This window comes from Prinia subflava, chromosome Z (assembly GCF_021018805.1).
Source record: "Prinia subflava isolate CZ2003 ecotype Zambia chromosome Z, Cam_Psub_1.2, whole genome shotgun sequence".
Lineage (NCBI taxonomy): Eukaryota > Metazoa > Chordata > Aves > Passeriformes > Cisticolidae > Prinia > Prinia subflava.
The window spans coordinates 191,657-209,042 of NC_086283.1; the positions used below are offsets into that span (position 1 = coordinate 191,657).

At 34.7% G+C, this 17,386-nt stretch overlaps 1 protein-coding gene across 1 annotated transcript in view; it reads left to right on the forward strand.

Annotated features, from left to right (window-relative positions):
• Positions 1 to 17,386, forward strand: part of FSTL5 (follistatin like 5) — a gene marked incomplete at its 5' end in the record, with an annotated part of 198,631 nt that overhangs the window by 164,175 nt on the left and 17,070 nt on the right. The window contains 2 exons of the mRNA XM_063422000.1: positions 5,723 to 5,830; positions 6,861 to 6,985. Coding sequence (XP_063278070.1) covers positions 5,723 to 5,830; positions 6,861 to 6,985 — 233 coding nt within the window. The remainder of the gene's footprint in view (positions 1 to 5,722; positions 5,831 to 6,860; positions 6,986 to 17,386) is intronic.

Here is a 17,386-nt window from a genome sequence, read left to right on the forward strand (position 1 = left end):
CCAGAAGTGAGGGAGATGCGGAATGGGGGGGTCAGTTAGTTTGTCACATGTTATTTCTGCTGCTGCTTCTTCCTTAGAGAGAGTAGTCTTTTCCCTGTTCCCTCCGGGGGCCATTCCCATGGGAGACAGTCCTCTATGAACTGCTCCAGTGTGGGTCTCTTTCCTTGGGATACAGTTCTTTAGGAACAGATTGCTCCAGGTTGGGTCCCCTGTGCAGTCATGAGTCCTGCCAATAAACCTATTTCAGTGTGGGTGCCTCTTCACAATTTCACAGGTCCAGCCAGCAGCCTGTTCCCATATAGGCTTCCCATGGATTCAGAGCCTCCTTCAGGCATTCAGCTGCTCAGGAGTGAGGTCCTCCAGGGGCTGCAGGTGGATCTCTGCTCCACCCCAGACCTCCATGGGCTGCAGGGGTGCAGTTGCTTCTCTGTGGTCTTCACTACAGGCTGCAAGGGAATCTCTGCTGGCTCACCTCAGGCATCTCCTGCCCCTCCTTCTCCTACTGGCCTGGGCATCTGCAGGGCTGTTCCTCTGACATATTCTCACTCCTCCCTCGTCTGGTTCAAGCACCTCTCCACAATAACACTTTTGTGTGTCTCAGCTGAGTTACCCCAGAGGTTCTTCTACCCCACCACTGACTGACCAGATGTTGGCCAGCAGTGGGTCTGTGTTGGCACCAGCTGGCATAGGCTCTGTCAGACAAGGGGGAAGTGTCTGGCAGCTTCTTGCAGAAGCCACCCACAGAGCTCCCCCCTGCTACCAAGAGCTTGTCATGCAAACCCAGTGAACCAAGGTACAAGGCAGTGCTTGTACTGTCACCATATTTATAGAAAACTGTTCTTTAGCTGAATAAAACATGGATTTTTTTAAATTAGAAACCTAACTAAATTGTTAATAAAAAAACCCACCTAAATAGAGCTTTTCTTCATACCTTTTGCTTTTTTCTCTTATAAGTGAATGAAAATCTTTAAAGTATAGATTATATATTAGGCTCCAGGGAGACAGTATTGTGTCCTTTCAATACTTAAAGGGCAATTATAAGGAAGTTGGAGACAGATTTATTAATAGAGACAGTAGCAATAGAACAAGGGGATGGTTTTAAACTAAAAGATAGTAGATCCAGAGTAGATATAATGAAGACATTTTATACAATGAGGTTTGTGAAACACTGTCAGAGGTTGCCCAGAGAGGTGGTACAAGCCCCATCCCTGGAAACCTTCAGTCAATTTAGATGGGGCTCTGAGCAAGCTGATCCAGTTGAAGATGTTCCTGCACACTGCAGAGGTTTGGACTAGATGACTTTTAAAGGTCCCTTCCAACTCAAACTATTCCATGATGTAAGGATGAGCGTGTATTGTGTATATGCATATAAAAATTAAATAACCAAACTGCATTTATAAAATTGCATTTATTTCAAAAAATAATTTTAATACTCCTGCATGCTTGAAATATCTGCTTTTTGAATTCTGTGTCAGCTGACTCAGATGTGGCTTCCTTAACACTTGAACTATTGAAATGATGGCAAGTACTAAAAAATGTTTAATTCAAGAAGTTAATAATAAAAAGGTGGAGATTTTTTACTTAAATTTACCTTTGCATATTAAAATAGAGACAAACTGAGTGGGTAACGATTTTTTTTTTCTGAAAACAATACTTTTTCTTTACTTTTTGGTTTGATATATTACTTCAGGAAGACAGAGTAAAAACCCACAGTATCAACAGTCCACAAATTTGAAGGACTGGAATGTCTGTCAATGTTTTCCATGGTCTCTAACTGACATTCAGGTGTCAGGTTCCTTTTGTCCACAGGAGGGATGAAATATCAACTTAACTGCATTTATTAGCATTTAGACTTCAGTGTCAAAAACACATGATTCCTCTTGGGCTCATTGAAAACAGGTTTTAATTTAGGTTTATAAAATAGTTTCATTGGTAGGGTCTTCTAATTTGTCTTCAGTAACATTAGTTATTGTTTTCAATAAGTATAGCTATATATCACTTTACCATTAAAAATGTGCAGAGATACTTACTGCAAAGATTGTGTGTTAATTAAAAAGTAAAATTCAGTAAATTACTCACTAATTAAAAGTTCAGCCCTTCTCCAGAAATATGTAAAGCAATTGTTCAGTTTTTGAATGACGTTAGATTGTTCTATCATAAAAATATTCAAGTTTCTGTAATGAGCTGAAAAGCAGACATAGAGAATGCCTCTGTGTAGCAAAGAGCTTTGTGCACTAAGTCTGTGCTACTTAGCAAATATATTGAGCTAAACCCAGGATACTCCAGAAGCTTTCATTTTATTCTGAGGGAAAAGAAAAAATCACTTTCAAAGCAATTTTATTTTGAGGGATAGAATAGCATTGCTTTTCCACTAATTTAATAATATCCAGATTATAACTAAAGAAAGTATAGAATTAAATTTACCCCAGATGTGGAAAACTTTTGAAGGAATGGAAGTCTAGGTTTTGGTGGCTCTAGGTGTTTAAGTAATCATAATAAATTATTTTTCCAATTCACAGTACTTAACAAAGTTTTTTGGTAGACAATATAACCAAGGAATAACAGTTTAAGCAGATAAATAAATTAAACTGGATGCTTTGCTGTCACTTTTGAAGACCCAGTAGAATTTCTACTATTTGTTACTGATCTGAATGTTATTTCCGAGGACAGGTTTAGCCAAATACATGGGAAAAGTACAAGGGGACTTGCTCTGTGTCCAGCTTACCCATGCCATTATTCAAAATAGACTTAAAAACCAAGCAAAAACAAACAAACCAAAACAAAATAAATAATAGTAGTTGAAAACAAAGCAAACAAATAATCAAAGCATAAAATCTATACAATCTTTTTACATATAACATAAAATTGTAAAAAGTAAAACCACTGTGGATTCACAGATGGATTTTAGAATTGAAGTAAGATTAATTTAGAATTTAGTGATAAGCCACAAGATACCTTGTTTAGTATTTCTTATAACATGCATGGCTCTCCCCCCTTCTTGTCTTTTAAAAATAAGCATTTATTTTCTAGCTTCATGTTTTGCAAGCAGGAAGAATTTTCTAACCATTAAATGTCGCTCTATTCACATGACACGGACTTACAAAAACACTTTTACAAACAGGAGGCATGGAGGGGTGTTGCTTTAGTTTTTCTGAGATTTTTTAAAGCCTTTTACTTGCTTATAAGATAGAGTCAGTTCTTTAGTTACTGTACAATATTAAAGTTCAGTTTTTCACTTTCTCATACTTTGGAACATAAACAACCTTTCTTGTTTTTGTTCACTGTCCTTTGCTTACATATTTCTAGCCTGAAAATAATGTTAGTTGACAGCTGGTCTGGCCAGTGGGGTGAAGGGGTAGTAACCCCAGAAGCCAATCCACTACCAGACCCACAAAAATTATAAAATGAAAAAGAATAAACAAGCTAAGTCCCTTTTGCTGGGGAGCAGCTTCTCACTGCAGACCTCTGCCTCCATGTTGTTGTTTTTGCATTCTAGGAAACAGAGGGGTATTTAGTTTTCCAGGTCATTTTCATTACTTAGAGTAGTACCTAATATGGAGTAAAATGAAGATTTAGTTCATTTTTTGGAAAATAGAAACTCAGGTTTTCAGAAATTAGAGCATTTTTCTTGTTAGACTGCCTTTCTCCTAAAGATCAAATTCATACAGAGGATATAATTTCCATACAAGTACATGTAACTATTTCCAGTCTACATCTTAAATAAGGAACCACTTTGCAAAAAAACCAAATAGGCTAGTGGGAACAAATGTGGAGATAATTTCATATTTTTAAAGCAAGAGCACTCTAATGAGACTTCCATCACTGTGCAAAAACCTAAAGAAAATTAAAAGTTTGTTTGAAAGGACTTTAAGTCATGTAGTGATGCTATTCTCTATGTAAAAATATTTGTTCATTTGGTTTTGCTTATTACAATGTTTTTTTTTGGAAGTACTCCTATACATGTTACTCCTTTCTGCTATGAAAGTTAATTTGAAGAGTGTGCAGATATGTGACAACTAGATTTGAGGATGATTTATTTTTATGACAGGTATATTTATCAAAATAAGTACTTTAGAGGATTCTGTAGCAGACTAAATTGAAATGTACTGGAAACATGGATGCTGCATCTTTAGAGATATATATAGAGGGAGACATTTTGACTTGTCCAGGTTATTCTCATTCTAAAGTCAAGAGAAGCATCTGCTTTCATTTGTAAATTCTTGAAAGCAAGAATTTTGCAGTATTGCATAGCAGCACACCACTAAGTGGGATGACTTAGAGGCTGAAGTAAACACAGTCGTCCTTCAGTCCCCAGTGTGCTGCTGGCAGATCAGCCTGGTCAGCTAGAAACAGCTGTGAAAGTCTGCTTTGAGATGCTCAACTCCTTTTTGCTGCTGGCTTCCCTCTGGGGAGCTGTACCGCCTGTGCCTGACCCTGCAGGCAATTCCTTCTGCTCCTCCTGGCTGTGCCATGACCCCAGCTCTGAACTCAGCTGGCAGTCCTCTGGCAGAACATGTATGGGTCAGACCTTTGTCTGGGGAAGCCAAAAGGAAATTTGACATGCCTTGACAAATTAGCTATACAACAGTTCAAGTATTATTTTAAACAACTTGTTTTCTAGCATGTAGCAGAAAGAAGTTATCAAACACAAATGACCTTCTTCAAGGGGTAACTTCTGATTTTAAATGAGCCACTGAGCAACCTGGCTTCATTTTCCATTTTTAAAAGGAAAAACAAATTCTGCTTAGATGAACTGATCGCTTGCAACACCTCAGGAGTACAGTTAAGTATCATGAGCAGTCTCAGCCAGCCATTAGTGCATTATCTTGAGGATCTACATCATTAGTTTAAATTAGGTTCACTTAATTAGCCAGATGGTACTCTCCTTGACACACTGATAAACAAGCTGTGCTTTACAGTTCGATGATGGTAAGACTAAAAAACAATTTCCACCTATTTTTTCTTCTTTACTGATAAAAATAAAAAAGTGATCCCCCCACTTGTTTCGCCTGTGCATAACATCTCTTAACCAAATACATTGTCCTCTCATTTCATACCTCTGAATCCTTCAGTTTTCATAACAAAGGAAGTTTAGAGCTCAGCTGTCTTAAAAGGTTTGTGGTCTTAAGAGACAGTGCCTAAAGTTGTAGGGAAAACACTTTGGTTTTGACCACAGGTCTATGAAAAGTGGCAACTGTAATTGGAAAACATGAAAACAATCCTTCCTACTTCAACAAAATATACACATTTTAACAGATAGGAAGCTTTGGGTGCAGCAACTTCATGTTGATTTTTTGCAGTAACATCTTCCATGAATTCCAGTATGTTGCTTCAGAATACTCTTCCCTTTTTAACCATTTTTTGGTAATTGGTGTAGTTTTTCAATCATTACATGTAAAGAGAAAGTGATGTGAGAGAGGGAAGATAAGTAATTTTGTACTTGATTTAAAATCTTTGTTTTCAACTTCTTAAAGGCTTCAGTATAATGTAGTTTTGATGTCAAGTGTTAGAGTACATAATGAATAAAAAGCACATTTTCAGCAATTCAGTAACTCTGAATTAATCAGAGAGCTATTTCAACAAATGACAACATAATTCTTAAACATGATCTGAAAATATCTAAAAATGCATATCTACTCATCATTTTCATTCCATCATATATATTATGTTTCCTTTGAAAATGTGATGGAAACAAAGGATTTCTTTTTTTATTCTATTTCAGGCAGTGAGTACAGATCCTGTTCCAGTGAAACTACATTATGATAAATCACATGATCAAGTCTGGGTGCTGAGCTGGGGAACCATGGAAAAGAATTCACCAACTTTGCAGGTGATCACAATGATTATATGTAAGGAAATACAGACAAGTTGAACCTTTGTGTAATTACAATGAGTTGCATATTTTGCTTTAAACGTTACTACCCTGACCCAGCAGGGGGAAATTACTATAGGTAACCAGAAAACAAGTCAGACAGCTGACCTCACCAAAAAAGTTAATGATTATTTTTAACACCCTTAGTCAGAACTGACAATGGAAAATTGATAGAAGGATAAGGAAGCAGCTGAAAATAGCTGTAATGCTGGTCTTTTGAGAGCAAACTGTTGCTGTTCATGATATTTTTGTCCCTAATTAGAGGATAAACTGGGCTTTAGACATCCATTTCATTAAGGTCATATTGACATTCTGAAGATGTCAAGCTCTGGCTTTATTGTTTTTTTCTCAGATGAAAGATATTAAAAATCTTGATTTTTCCTTACCTTTTAGCAGTGAAAAAACTAGGGACAGTCACTCAAGAAACATCTCAAGAAGCTGTATTTACCTTACTACTTTTTTTATTAATTTCTATTTCTTACTATAGCAATCCACTGTAACTATGGTGATAAGCCTTATATCATAATATAAAAAATTTTGAATAATCTCATGGTTGACAAGAATTGGGAGTATGTATAGCCATATGTTCTAGTGGCTTTGTTGATAGCATCTTTTCAGTCTGTCTGAAGTACTTAAAATTTAATCACACTTTAAGGTCTAGTATAAAAAAAAGATAAACAAAAAGCTTAGTTTAAACTAAGAACTGTTAAGGGGTTGAGTAATGTAAATTGATAAATATGGATTCAGGGGTGATAAAAAAGGTGGAGGGGAAAAATAAGTATGAAGACTAAGTGGTCAGGTATGTAATAGTTCTCTGAAATCTGTAATGTTGATCAGCTTTATTCACTATTATTTGCATTCCTTTTCTTCAGAACTTGGAAAAGACAATACAAGAGAGCAGAGAGGCAATCCTGTATTCATTCATTTGGACTGAGATTTGATTTTTAAAGAGTACTTCTGTAGTTTATAATGATGTTACTTTATGCAGGTGATAACACAAGCCAGTGGGAGTGCTTCTCATCACACAATCCATACTCAGCCAGTGGGAAAGCAGTTTGACAGAGTGGATGACTTTTTCATTCCAGCTACAACCCTTCTCATTACCCACGTACGGTAAGTTTATCTGAATGTCATGGATGTAGGATTGTCTTTGTGTTCATCCTAAGAACAGGTTCTGGCTGTGACAGAGCTGAACAATTTGATCAGCTGGATTTCAAAAGACATGGAACAAAGACTCTGGAAAACAGGACAGCACTTAACACAGGCATAAAGCAGAGCTCTCCCCAAGACCTCTTAGAGGAAAATCTATTTTTCTTCCTCAAAATACACTAATAAGAATGTGGTATATAATTTTCTTTTCACATTTTTTTTTCTGTAACATTTCTACTTCTATGTATTGAATGATTCTGCGGTCTAGGATTTTTTCAGCTGATGTTGCATTAAAGTGTATTAGTAGTTTGTATGTTTAGAACTTGTAAGTTTCTTTGCAAGCTGACACAGATCCATTTTGGCTCAAAACACTCTGCCAACAATTATCCATTGTTTATTGTGGTATTCTAGGTTCAAGTTTCTATAGCAATACCTTTCCTAGATAATCTTAACTGTCTTCATTCTGTTCTAGCAAAATTCTCAAATTACAGGTGTAAATAGGCATCTCCTCTAAAAAGGATATAATTTCTGATTGTAGTGAGTAGTAGTCTGTTAAATGGAAAAACATGCAATTTAGGATGATTTTACAATTGATTTTAGAATTTGCTCTGTATGTGCCTGGGAAGAATCTAGTCTTCTAGATTCTTCTAGAAGAACATCAAAGAACATTTGACTTCTTCTAAAGACATTATTGATGACAGATATTTTTTTTAATTTCCTACAAAACTCTTAACTACCAAGTAAGTTAGCAATCAGCCATATGCAATTTAAAAATAAATTTATAAATTAATATAGCTGAATAATAAATTGACTCTGAGTACCATTATTACCATGTATCTTGAACTGAGTAGACAAATTCCTGTTGTGTCTCTGGAATAATCTGTAGTCCTCACATTCAGCCTTAGAAAAAACTAAGTATTTCTGCTGTATTTGGAGCAGATATGTGTTGTGAGAACAAAAGTTGGTGTTTCATAAACTAGCAAGTACTTTTTCACTGCCCAAAAAGAAGTGAAATTTAAATATTTTAATATTCAAGTAAATAGGAAAATAAAACCATGTATAGGGATAAAAATCATACTAGGAGGAGAATCAGCATTGGGAAAAGAAAAAATAGCAGCAGTCCAAAGCTAGTGTTGAATTTGCCTTGTCTATCTTAAAGTATTTCAAGTTGATATTTTGTACAAGTAGGTCAAGTAGGTGCTTCCTGCTTTGCCTGTTACCTTCAGCTGCTGAGTCATTTCATGTGTCCCGTATGCAACTCAAGAGAAAAAAGAATGAAAGAATAAAAGAAAACACACAGGAATAAAAAAGGAGCATGAAATTAATTGAACACTGAAAGAATTAAATCTGATAAGTGCCTGCAGACATATAATAAACATGTACATATTCAGGCCTAGTAAAGTTTGTTTGTTTGTTGATGGTCTGTTTTTGTTTCTATATATTCATATGCCAGATAAAATTACCAAGATTGCCAAAATGCCAAAAGAAAATTCCTCATCTGACAAAAAGACTGCAGTATTTTGTCCACTGCTAAACCTATACATTTGGGGGTTTAATGAAGAAAATAAATTTGGTTTTATCAAATAATGAGCTTAAGGGAGATGCTATTAATTCTGAGTGCCTTTTCTGAAAAAGGAAAGAATAAACCCACTATGTAGACAAATTAAGTGCTTTTTTTTTAATGTATTCTTCAAGAGCTGTTTATGTTAATCAGTTGTTGAAGAATTTGTCTTCCATAAAATGTCTAGACTGCAAGTACCTTGCTTTTTTGTTTAAATAGGAATGCAATATATGAACAATATTATGGGAAAAATTTAAAATTAACTGTATTCATCAAATTAGTACTGATGTAGAAAAACCCAGTCTATTAAAGTTAATATCACCAGTCAACAAAAAAACCCCACTCAATCACAGCATGTGTTTCTTAAGGCTGTTAGTCAACAAACATAAAGCTTGAGTTTATTATTCTTGGGAGTGTATGCCAACCAGGGGAGCAATTTATGAGTGTGAATTGCACAAAACAGCTAAAAGGGAAATAACCCCACTGGCTAAGTTGTCAGGCATAGTTAATTGCCCAAGGGTCCTATTTACTCTTTGTCAGAAATCAGCTCCCTCTGACCATGCAAAACCAGCCCCTTTCAGAAAAACGAAAGCTTTCTGTAACTGGGTGCATTTGTCATCTATAAACTAAAATTTTGAATGATGAAGCAGAAGACAGCATGACTCAACAAATTAGCATCCAGAACTAAAGACTCTGTCCAAATAAAGGCAATTCTAAGCAAAACAAGGCATATCACTTAAAAGACTTAATTAAGTTTCATGACAGCTAGCACAAACCATCTGATACCATCTGCAGTGTTTTACTACCTGCAGCATATTCTGTCCAATTGGCTTGTTCACACACAGGAACAGAAATAAAAACAAATAATTTAGAGCTATAGTGAGTCATTATTTTTTTTTAGTTTTTAATAATAGCTAAAGTGGTAATTGATGGTAGTATGTATATATGTATATAAAACTTATTGCAAAATAATTTTGTTTAAGAAGTGCTGGAACTATACTTTTGATTTACGTAGGCGAGTTATTTTTATATATGAAAATCCAAATGAGCTGCTGATTACTAGAAAAGAAAATTCCACACATTTTAGTGCTCTTTTGGGCAGCAGATAATTTAGGGGACACTTCCTTCAGATGAGACATTTGAAGAGATACTATAAATTTTGGTCTCAGTTAAACAGTAAGTCATTTCAAGGAGGAAATTTTTTTTCCATATTTTTCCTATCACTGACTGAGTTAATGCTTGTACTTATCACACATCAGGAATCAGGGCAAATAATCTTTTGGCTTGATAACCAGCAGGCATAACATTCATACTCTGAACAACTGTGATGAACCATCAAAGCATCAGCTAACCAAACTAAGCAGGCAAACTAAGAGCCAAAAGAAGTAGAGGAACACAGACAAATTTATTGTGTTTAAACTTTCTTTTATAGTTGATAGCTAGTTAATGTGTGTACAGAAGAGGAAAAGATAAGAAACTTTATTGTTTTGGGGAGAAAAATGTGGTAGGTTCAGTAGCACCAGTTGGTTTTGGGACATTAGGAAGGTGTCTCCCTCTATTTTATGTTTCAATAATGCTATTTCCTTCCACTCAAACACCATTAGGAAACAAACCATGTTTTGTCTGTAATCCTTTTGTATATGCATTTATAAAGATATTTTTGTATGTGTGTATGTATGTATTTATAAAGAAAAGAAAATATATCTTTGTTTTAGTAAAAATATACAAATTATTGCCTTAACAATGTCTAGAGCACCTCCAGCTGTTGTTTCTGGATAGCAGGTCCATGGTCGTGCAGACAGTCTCAGATAGACCTGGTTGACATCCCATTATAGAGGAGACTTTATTCTAGATCCTCCTGTCTGGTTTTTTTGACAAGGCTACTTCACCTGCTGACTCCAAGGAGGAATTGCATCATGGCTTTGAACATTCCTTTACCATGGAAATAAATTTTCTTCTTTCTCTCATTTAGTAAGCTCAAGGTTTAGAGTAGCCCATGAATTTTCATGAGTTTCTTGTGCCAGCTAGTTGTAGTATAATGCACAACAGATCTTGGTCTTAATCTTAGAAAATGAGTCTGTGAAACAAAACAGTAATAATTATTGTTAGAAAGAACACTGAAAGAAGACTTGCTGTTGGAAATCTGCAGATTTCAAGGGGAAAAAAATTTATATTCATCTTGCCTATCTTGAAAAACAGCCCATCCTGCTATTATCATTGGCTGTTCACTCACTGTGAATATATTTTGAATTATAGCAAGAGAATAAATGAATGAATGAATGTAAAGCACTGTTTTTCATGCACACTCTTGTGCCCATATTTTTAGTATACAGATCTTGAAAAAAGTCTCCCCCGCCCCCCAGTTCTGTTGATATATTGCCAAACAGAAGGGCCAAAAAAGGAAGTAGGATAAGATCTGTTACACTGTAATAAATAGTACAAATGCTAAAGTGTTTTTATCTTCAGCTCTTTCTGAAGATTTTTCCTTCTGTAGATGCATCCTATAAGAATTGGATATATGTTTTTAATATTGGTCCTTATACATTTATAAAGAAGAAAATTTTATTCAGTGAGCTTTTTCTGTTCCAAAGCAATTCAGGACAACCAATGATCTTGTCCTTAGTTGTCTGCTGATACCACTCCTTATCATAAAAATAGACTTTTGCATTTAGTATGTGGGATGGTTGCAGAAAGATGACTCGTACAATACTCACAAAAATATATTCTTGGAAGCCAAAGAGCAAAAAGGCTGATTATTTGAGCTCCAGTGTTCATAAATCGAAGTGAACAAAAGATAATTGGAATAAATTAAGGGCTTTCACTACACTCTGTAAAATATTTCAACAGCAGTATTAAATGAACTCACTGTAATGGAGTAGCTCTACGTTTTTACATGTTTTAATCTATGAGCAGTGTTTTAAATGTCATAATTACCTGACCTAACAAGTGGAAGAATGAGCGATCAACTCACTAGTGAGATGGGTCAGGATTGGAATAGAATTAAAATATTCTGCTTGAGCTTTTTTCTCTTTTATGCCTCTGTTGTGTACACTAATAGGGGAAGCAGTCCTTCTCAAATTACACTTATTCATTTACACAAAACAATCCAAAAACTAAGCTTTTCTTTAAGAGCTAATTGGAATGTGCTGCCAATGCATTCCTGTGAACCTTCTTAAATGAAGCCCGTGGAGCAGTGAGTCAGTACATTCACATTTAATTCCAGAGTTGAAGCCCCTGCAGAGGTGTGAAGTAGCTGACAGGGTGTGAGAGCATTTTCAGTGTTTCTATGCAAATAATCAAACAGAAGATATTATTTTTGTTGCAAAAATCCTACATAATCAGAAAAAGCTTTCTATTTGGTAGTTTCTAGTGAAACAATTGAAGTGGTAAATGCTAAGTCAACTGTAGATGACACATTAACAAAAGAAATAGAATTAATTTAGGGGTTGAATTTTTCACATGGACAGTACGATTTAGTGTGAAGATAAGGGATAAATTAATATTTTACAAATTCAGTTAACAATGCACATTGGGGAAGCAGAAATTTTGAGACAGTTCTTAGTCATCAAGCTATAAGCCTATAATGATAAAGGGAAGATAGGAAACAGCTTGAAAGCTTGAGGAATCTCAAACAGCTCAATAGTACCAGAGCAAGAAAAGAAAATCTAAAAAATATTTTCCAATTTCTAATAAGGATTGTGGAATCGGTCAGTGAATCCTACGTGGTGGCACAGCACACAAAGGAGGGATAGAGGCTGACTCTGCAGCCTCCTACTCTGTGTTAGTGAGAGACTCATGCTAAATTAAAAGCCTTGTCATTCTTTCCCCTCTCTGTGCATTTGCCCCCCAAAAGAAGAACCCTTCTGGTCCATAAATATGTTGCTTTTGAAATATAGGATTCTTTGGGAAAGAGAGAGGGGAAACAGCAAAAAGTCTTTTTCTGCATCTTTTTTTGGCTTTAAATGCTGGATTTTCGAGCATCTTTTTTCCAGAGGAAATCTAAATGGCAGATTGAGAGATTCAGCTCAGACAGTTTTATAGCATTGAAACTTACTTCATCCAACTACCACCATTGGCAACAGCAACAACTATTAAAATAAGTGACTTTTTAGAAGTGTGAAGCCTTTTTAGTGCATCAAACCTATATTCTCTACTTCAGTCCTTCTCTGTTCATATGTTCCCACTGAAAAATTTTGTAAATGTAGTCACTACATATCTCTAAACTAAGAAACTCGATCCTTTAGGTAATTACGAGATATACTGTGTGCCCAAATTTACACCTGCATCCTCTTTCAGCTCCCCTCCTGTATTTTGACAAGGACCAGTGTTTGCAGGCTTTACAAAGTGCTAGGCAGTACGGATTCCCAGCTGTGTCTGTGGAAAAGCATCTATGGAAATCATGAAGATGATTGCCATCATTCCACAAGTCCAGTTAAGATTTGCTGTCCCTAAAATGATGTTCAGAGGTGTACACAATGTTTTTGAAGCCAGGGCACTTTGGAATTCAGGAAGAAAATATTTTCAATTTTAAAGTTCATTTTCATCTCGATAATATGAAACTTAATAAATAATCATTTGTGCATTTACATTAGTCAATATAAAACTATTTAAATATTTCTATTCAGTGTGACTGCTTCTAACCTTGCAAAATAAAGGTATGCACACTTTGACATACACATATATAATGAATCAGTCTGGAAAAGTATCTTGCTTGGGGAATCAGTTATTCAGCATGCCTTTTCCCACATCAGCTGACAATTCAATACTGCTTGAGCAATTTATTTAACTTATGGTCCAAATTTTTTCCTCTTAGGTACCTTGAGTAAGACTTCACAAAGTTCTTGAACAACAAATTCCAGCTGTCAACAGAAAAGATGATTATATTTAAAAAAATTTCATTTCAGTGTGACTATTTAGAAATGAGAATTCCTTTCAAATGTTACCTGCAACATGAGATTGCAGCCAGCCTTTTTAGCACCAACATCATCAGTCAAAAAAAACCAACAAACAACACTGAACTAAATAAAACAAACACAGAACCATCCCCCCACACCACCCAAAAAAACCACAAAACAAAAAAACACCAAAAAAACACACACACACACAAAAAACAAAACAAAACAAAAAAACCACCCCTGGTACTTAACCTGACTTAAGTCTAGTCAGCTGTAATACAGCAAAAGGTAGTTTTGCTTAATTGCAAATTTAAATCTTTTTCACACTCTAATGTTTCTTCTCCTTTGCATGTGCATAAGGTCATTACAGGAATATTTACATTTGGAAAAATATCATTTTCCATCCAAATTGGACAAACCATTGCTAAAAATAAATGTTGTGCCTGTCTCCTAGAACCTACCTGCTTTTAAAAATTCAGCTACTACCAGTACCAGTATGTAGAAAAACATGGCACAATGTAATATTTAAAAACATAATCAAGTCTAAGAAGAAACTAATCCCTGCAATTATGGCACATAATTTGTTGTACTTAGTGGATAGAAGTTATGTTAGGACTGCTTTAATTACTCATTGGTTTTCAAAAAATGCCCCAAATTATAAATTCCTTTATGAGCTTGAAGGCAATCTTAAAATGATGCAATTAACTTTTTTTTTTTCTTTTTTTTTTTTTTTTTCTTTAGAAACAACCAGAACACAACTATTTTTAAAAATGTTGCTGGGTTTGGCTTGGATGGAGCTAGTTTTCTTGATAGCAACAAGAATAGTGCTGTAGTCTAGATGTCTGACAACAACCTAGCAAAAAGGCGATTGGAAATTTCCATTTGTTCCGTTCTATTTTTTAACATTTAGAATAGATTTTTGCTAATTGTGCTTAAGCTGTCCTATTTGTTATATTGCAAACCCATTTAAATGGTTTTAAATCATATGAGTCAGACTTTAAGGAAACTTCCAAATCCACACAAATACACTATTTTTGTGTTCCTTCCATGGGTTCTCAGTGTCTGCATGTAACATCTTAGGGTGAATGAAACATCCAACTTCCATCTTAACAGAGCCACTCCAACCAACTCCCACCTCCTGTATAATTTACAAATTAGAACACAGAAATTTGCCATGATGTGCCTGATCTTTTTTTCCCATGATAATCTTACATTTTTAAATCAAATGTCATTTTTGATGCTTCTATATGCAAAAATTAATTTTTTATCATGTTCTTTTATAGCAAAAATTATGAATGTCTTTTTTTTTCCTGGTTCCATCTTATGTTTTCCTTATTTGGGTCCCTAGTAAAAACTAAAAGGAGGGAAATGAATTGTGGTGAAGTTCAGCATTTGTTCTTAAGAATATTCACATATCCTCAGCTATGTGGACTTTGAAGAAAAAGATATATTGAGACTGTTTTGATTTATGTAATGTATCACCTTCGTAGTCCTTATCTCTACCTCATTATTTATTCTATATTGATGCTGACTATTTCTTTTGACATATATGAATTTGACTGTTCAGTCCATATGGGGTCTGCCCACCTTGATGTTACCACATTTTCTAAAGTGCCAGATTTTCTTAATCCTATTCTACCTTGTACTGACATTTAGGAGCATCTTTAGAATGTCTTTTGTTCACTGTGTCTGTATAGCTAGCCATTTCTTGACTTTTATTGCTTTAAATATGATTGGGGTTTTTTATTAAATTTCTAGCTCTCCTTCCCTAGAAAGTATGAGACCGAAAAATGCATTTGCTGCCAACACTAAAAATAGATTTTTGCTGTGTGCGTTCCTTTATGATATAACACAAACAGTTTCATGTATTCTCAGTTACTGAAAATGTAGAAATTCAATTACTTCCCTTTGTCCTAAAATTTCTTGGATTATTTCTTGTCAGCATTGGAGAAGAAGTTGCAATAATTTAAAAGTGCATAGTAATACACATCTTGCAAGTGCTCCCTTGTAAGGGAGTCCTCAAACTATTCTTAGATACCTCCATCAGTAGTACCCTAAAAATTCAGAATTTATCCCTAAGTTGTGCAAATGTGCATTAAAAGTCAGAAGTCCTAGGTTTCATGCAGCACGTTGAAAGAAATCATCTCTTCCCACAAGAAGGGCTTGCAAGCATTTACTTGATTTATCCAGCTGAGTTACAGAAGACAGCTTGCATAGTCTTTCCCCAAATAATGCTTAAAAGATTGTATCACTTTTGGTTTTTCCACTCAAGTGAAAACTATCCCAATGTGAATGAGGATTTTGTTGGTGACACTTGCAGTGTCATTTACTTCAGCTCAGCAGCATTAAATTTGTGGTATTTATTTTTTAATCCAGAGCAAATCTTATTAAATATGATGTAGGATAAACTCAGAAGCTGAAAGCTTACTAATGCATAAAACTATCTATTCTATAATACTATCTTCTATCTCTTTTACATATTGTCTAGTAATGGATTTTTTTTCTGTTTAGTCTCACAGCACAGAGCTTAATTTGAGATCTCTTTATTCTAAGAACATAACACTTGTCAGGATTCCTCAAGCCCTTGCTGGAATATTTCTTTCCTTCTGCCTTACATGGCTGTCTTGAAGTCCTTGATATCCTTACTTTTCAAAATAATGGTCAGTATGTGCTGAGAGAGTAAAAGAAAGAGAGAAAAAAAAAAATTAGTTTGTTTGACCATCATTGACTGTAGAGTCTTTGACATATAATTTAATCCTCTCTACGCTGAATTCCCTCACTGAGAATGGAGATAGTGAAACCACATTCACTTCTATGAAGTATATGAAAGCAATATCAAAAAATAATTAAATCTTCAGAACAAATCTGTGAATATCAATCTCTGAAATCTTAGAATACTTACTATGAAGATCACTTTCATTCAGATCTCCCAGGTGATATTCAGCACTTGTTATCCCCTTTGTGTGGGACAGCAGGTCTCTTCCAGGCTTTTTTTCTTTTGCCCATAGCCCTTGCAATGTCCTTTTCTATTGTATTTCAATACATTTCAGGATCTAATCAGGATCTTTTTCACTATTAAGACTGTTTGCTCCCATAGATCTAAAAATGTTTTTTTCATACTACTTACAGTTGAATATTAAGTTCCTTTCTGAATTAATTTATGAAGACCTATATTTACTTTTATACTAATATTAAGCAAACTTACAGTTTCAGATGGATTAGATCTCTGCTGGCATCTATTTTGATAATAAAAAGGTATTGTTTAATCCACATAATAACAATAATAGTAATAATATTAACAATAATGATTTGAATGGAAGCAAGTTATATCTGTCTACATAATAATTTTAATCTTTCATCCCACATACGCTATAAATTTCAAAGATTACCTGTTATTGGATAGATAATTTTTTCTTCTAATTGGAGAAGTACAGATGAGATGTTTAATGTGCAAATCTATAAGAACACAGAAACCTGAAGTTTTCAAAACCCAGAACTTCTTCTCAAGCAGGAGTATAATAAAGGAGTCACTATTTTCTAATTGAAAATTAGACCTACCATCAAATTCTGTTCTTCATATAACAGAAATTATAGTGATGATCTTGTTCTACTCTAAAATTACTCATTTTCCAGAAGAGTGGCCCCACAGTCTTATATTCATTGGATTTTAATTTTTTCCCCATTCCTAAGGACTTCTAGGTTATTACTTCCCAAATACATCATCACAGCCACAGCAAATGTTATTTCCCTTTCTTACGAGGGATTTTTAAATATTTATTTTATAATAATAGCAACAACTAAACAGTTAAAGTGGTGAAGAGGACAGAAGTATTTTACAGATATGTGCGTGAATGTATGTGTTCATGAATATAAATGCTTACAAAAATGGAGAATTATTAAGATTTTCTG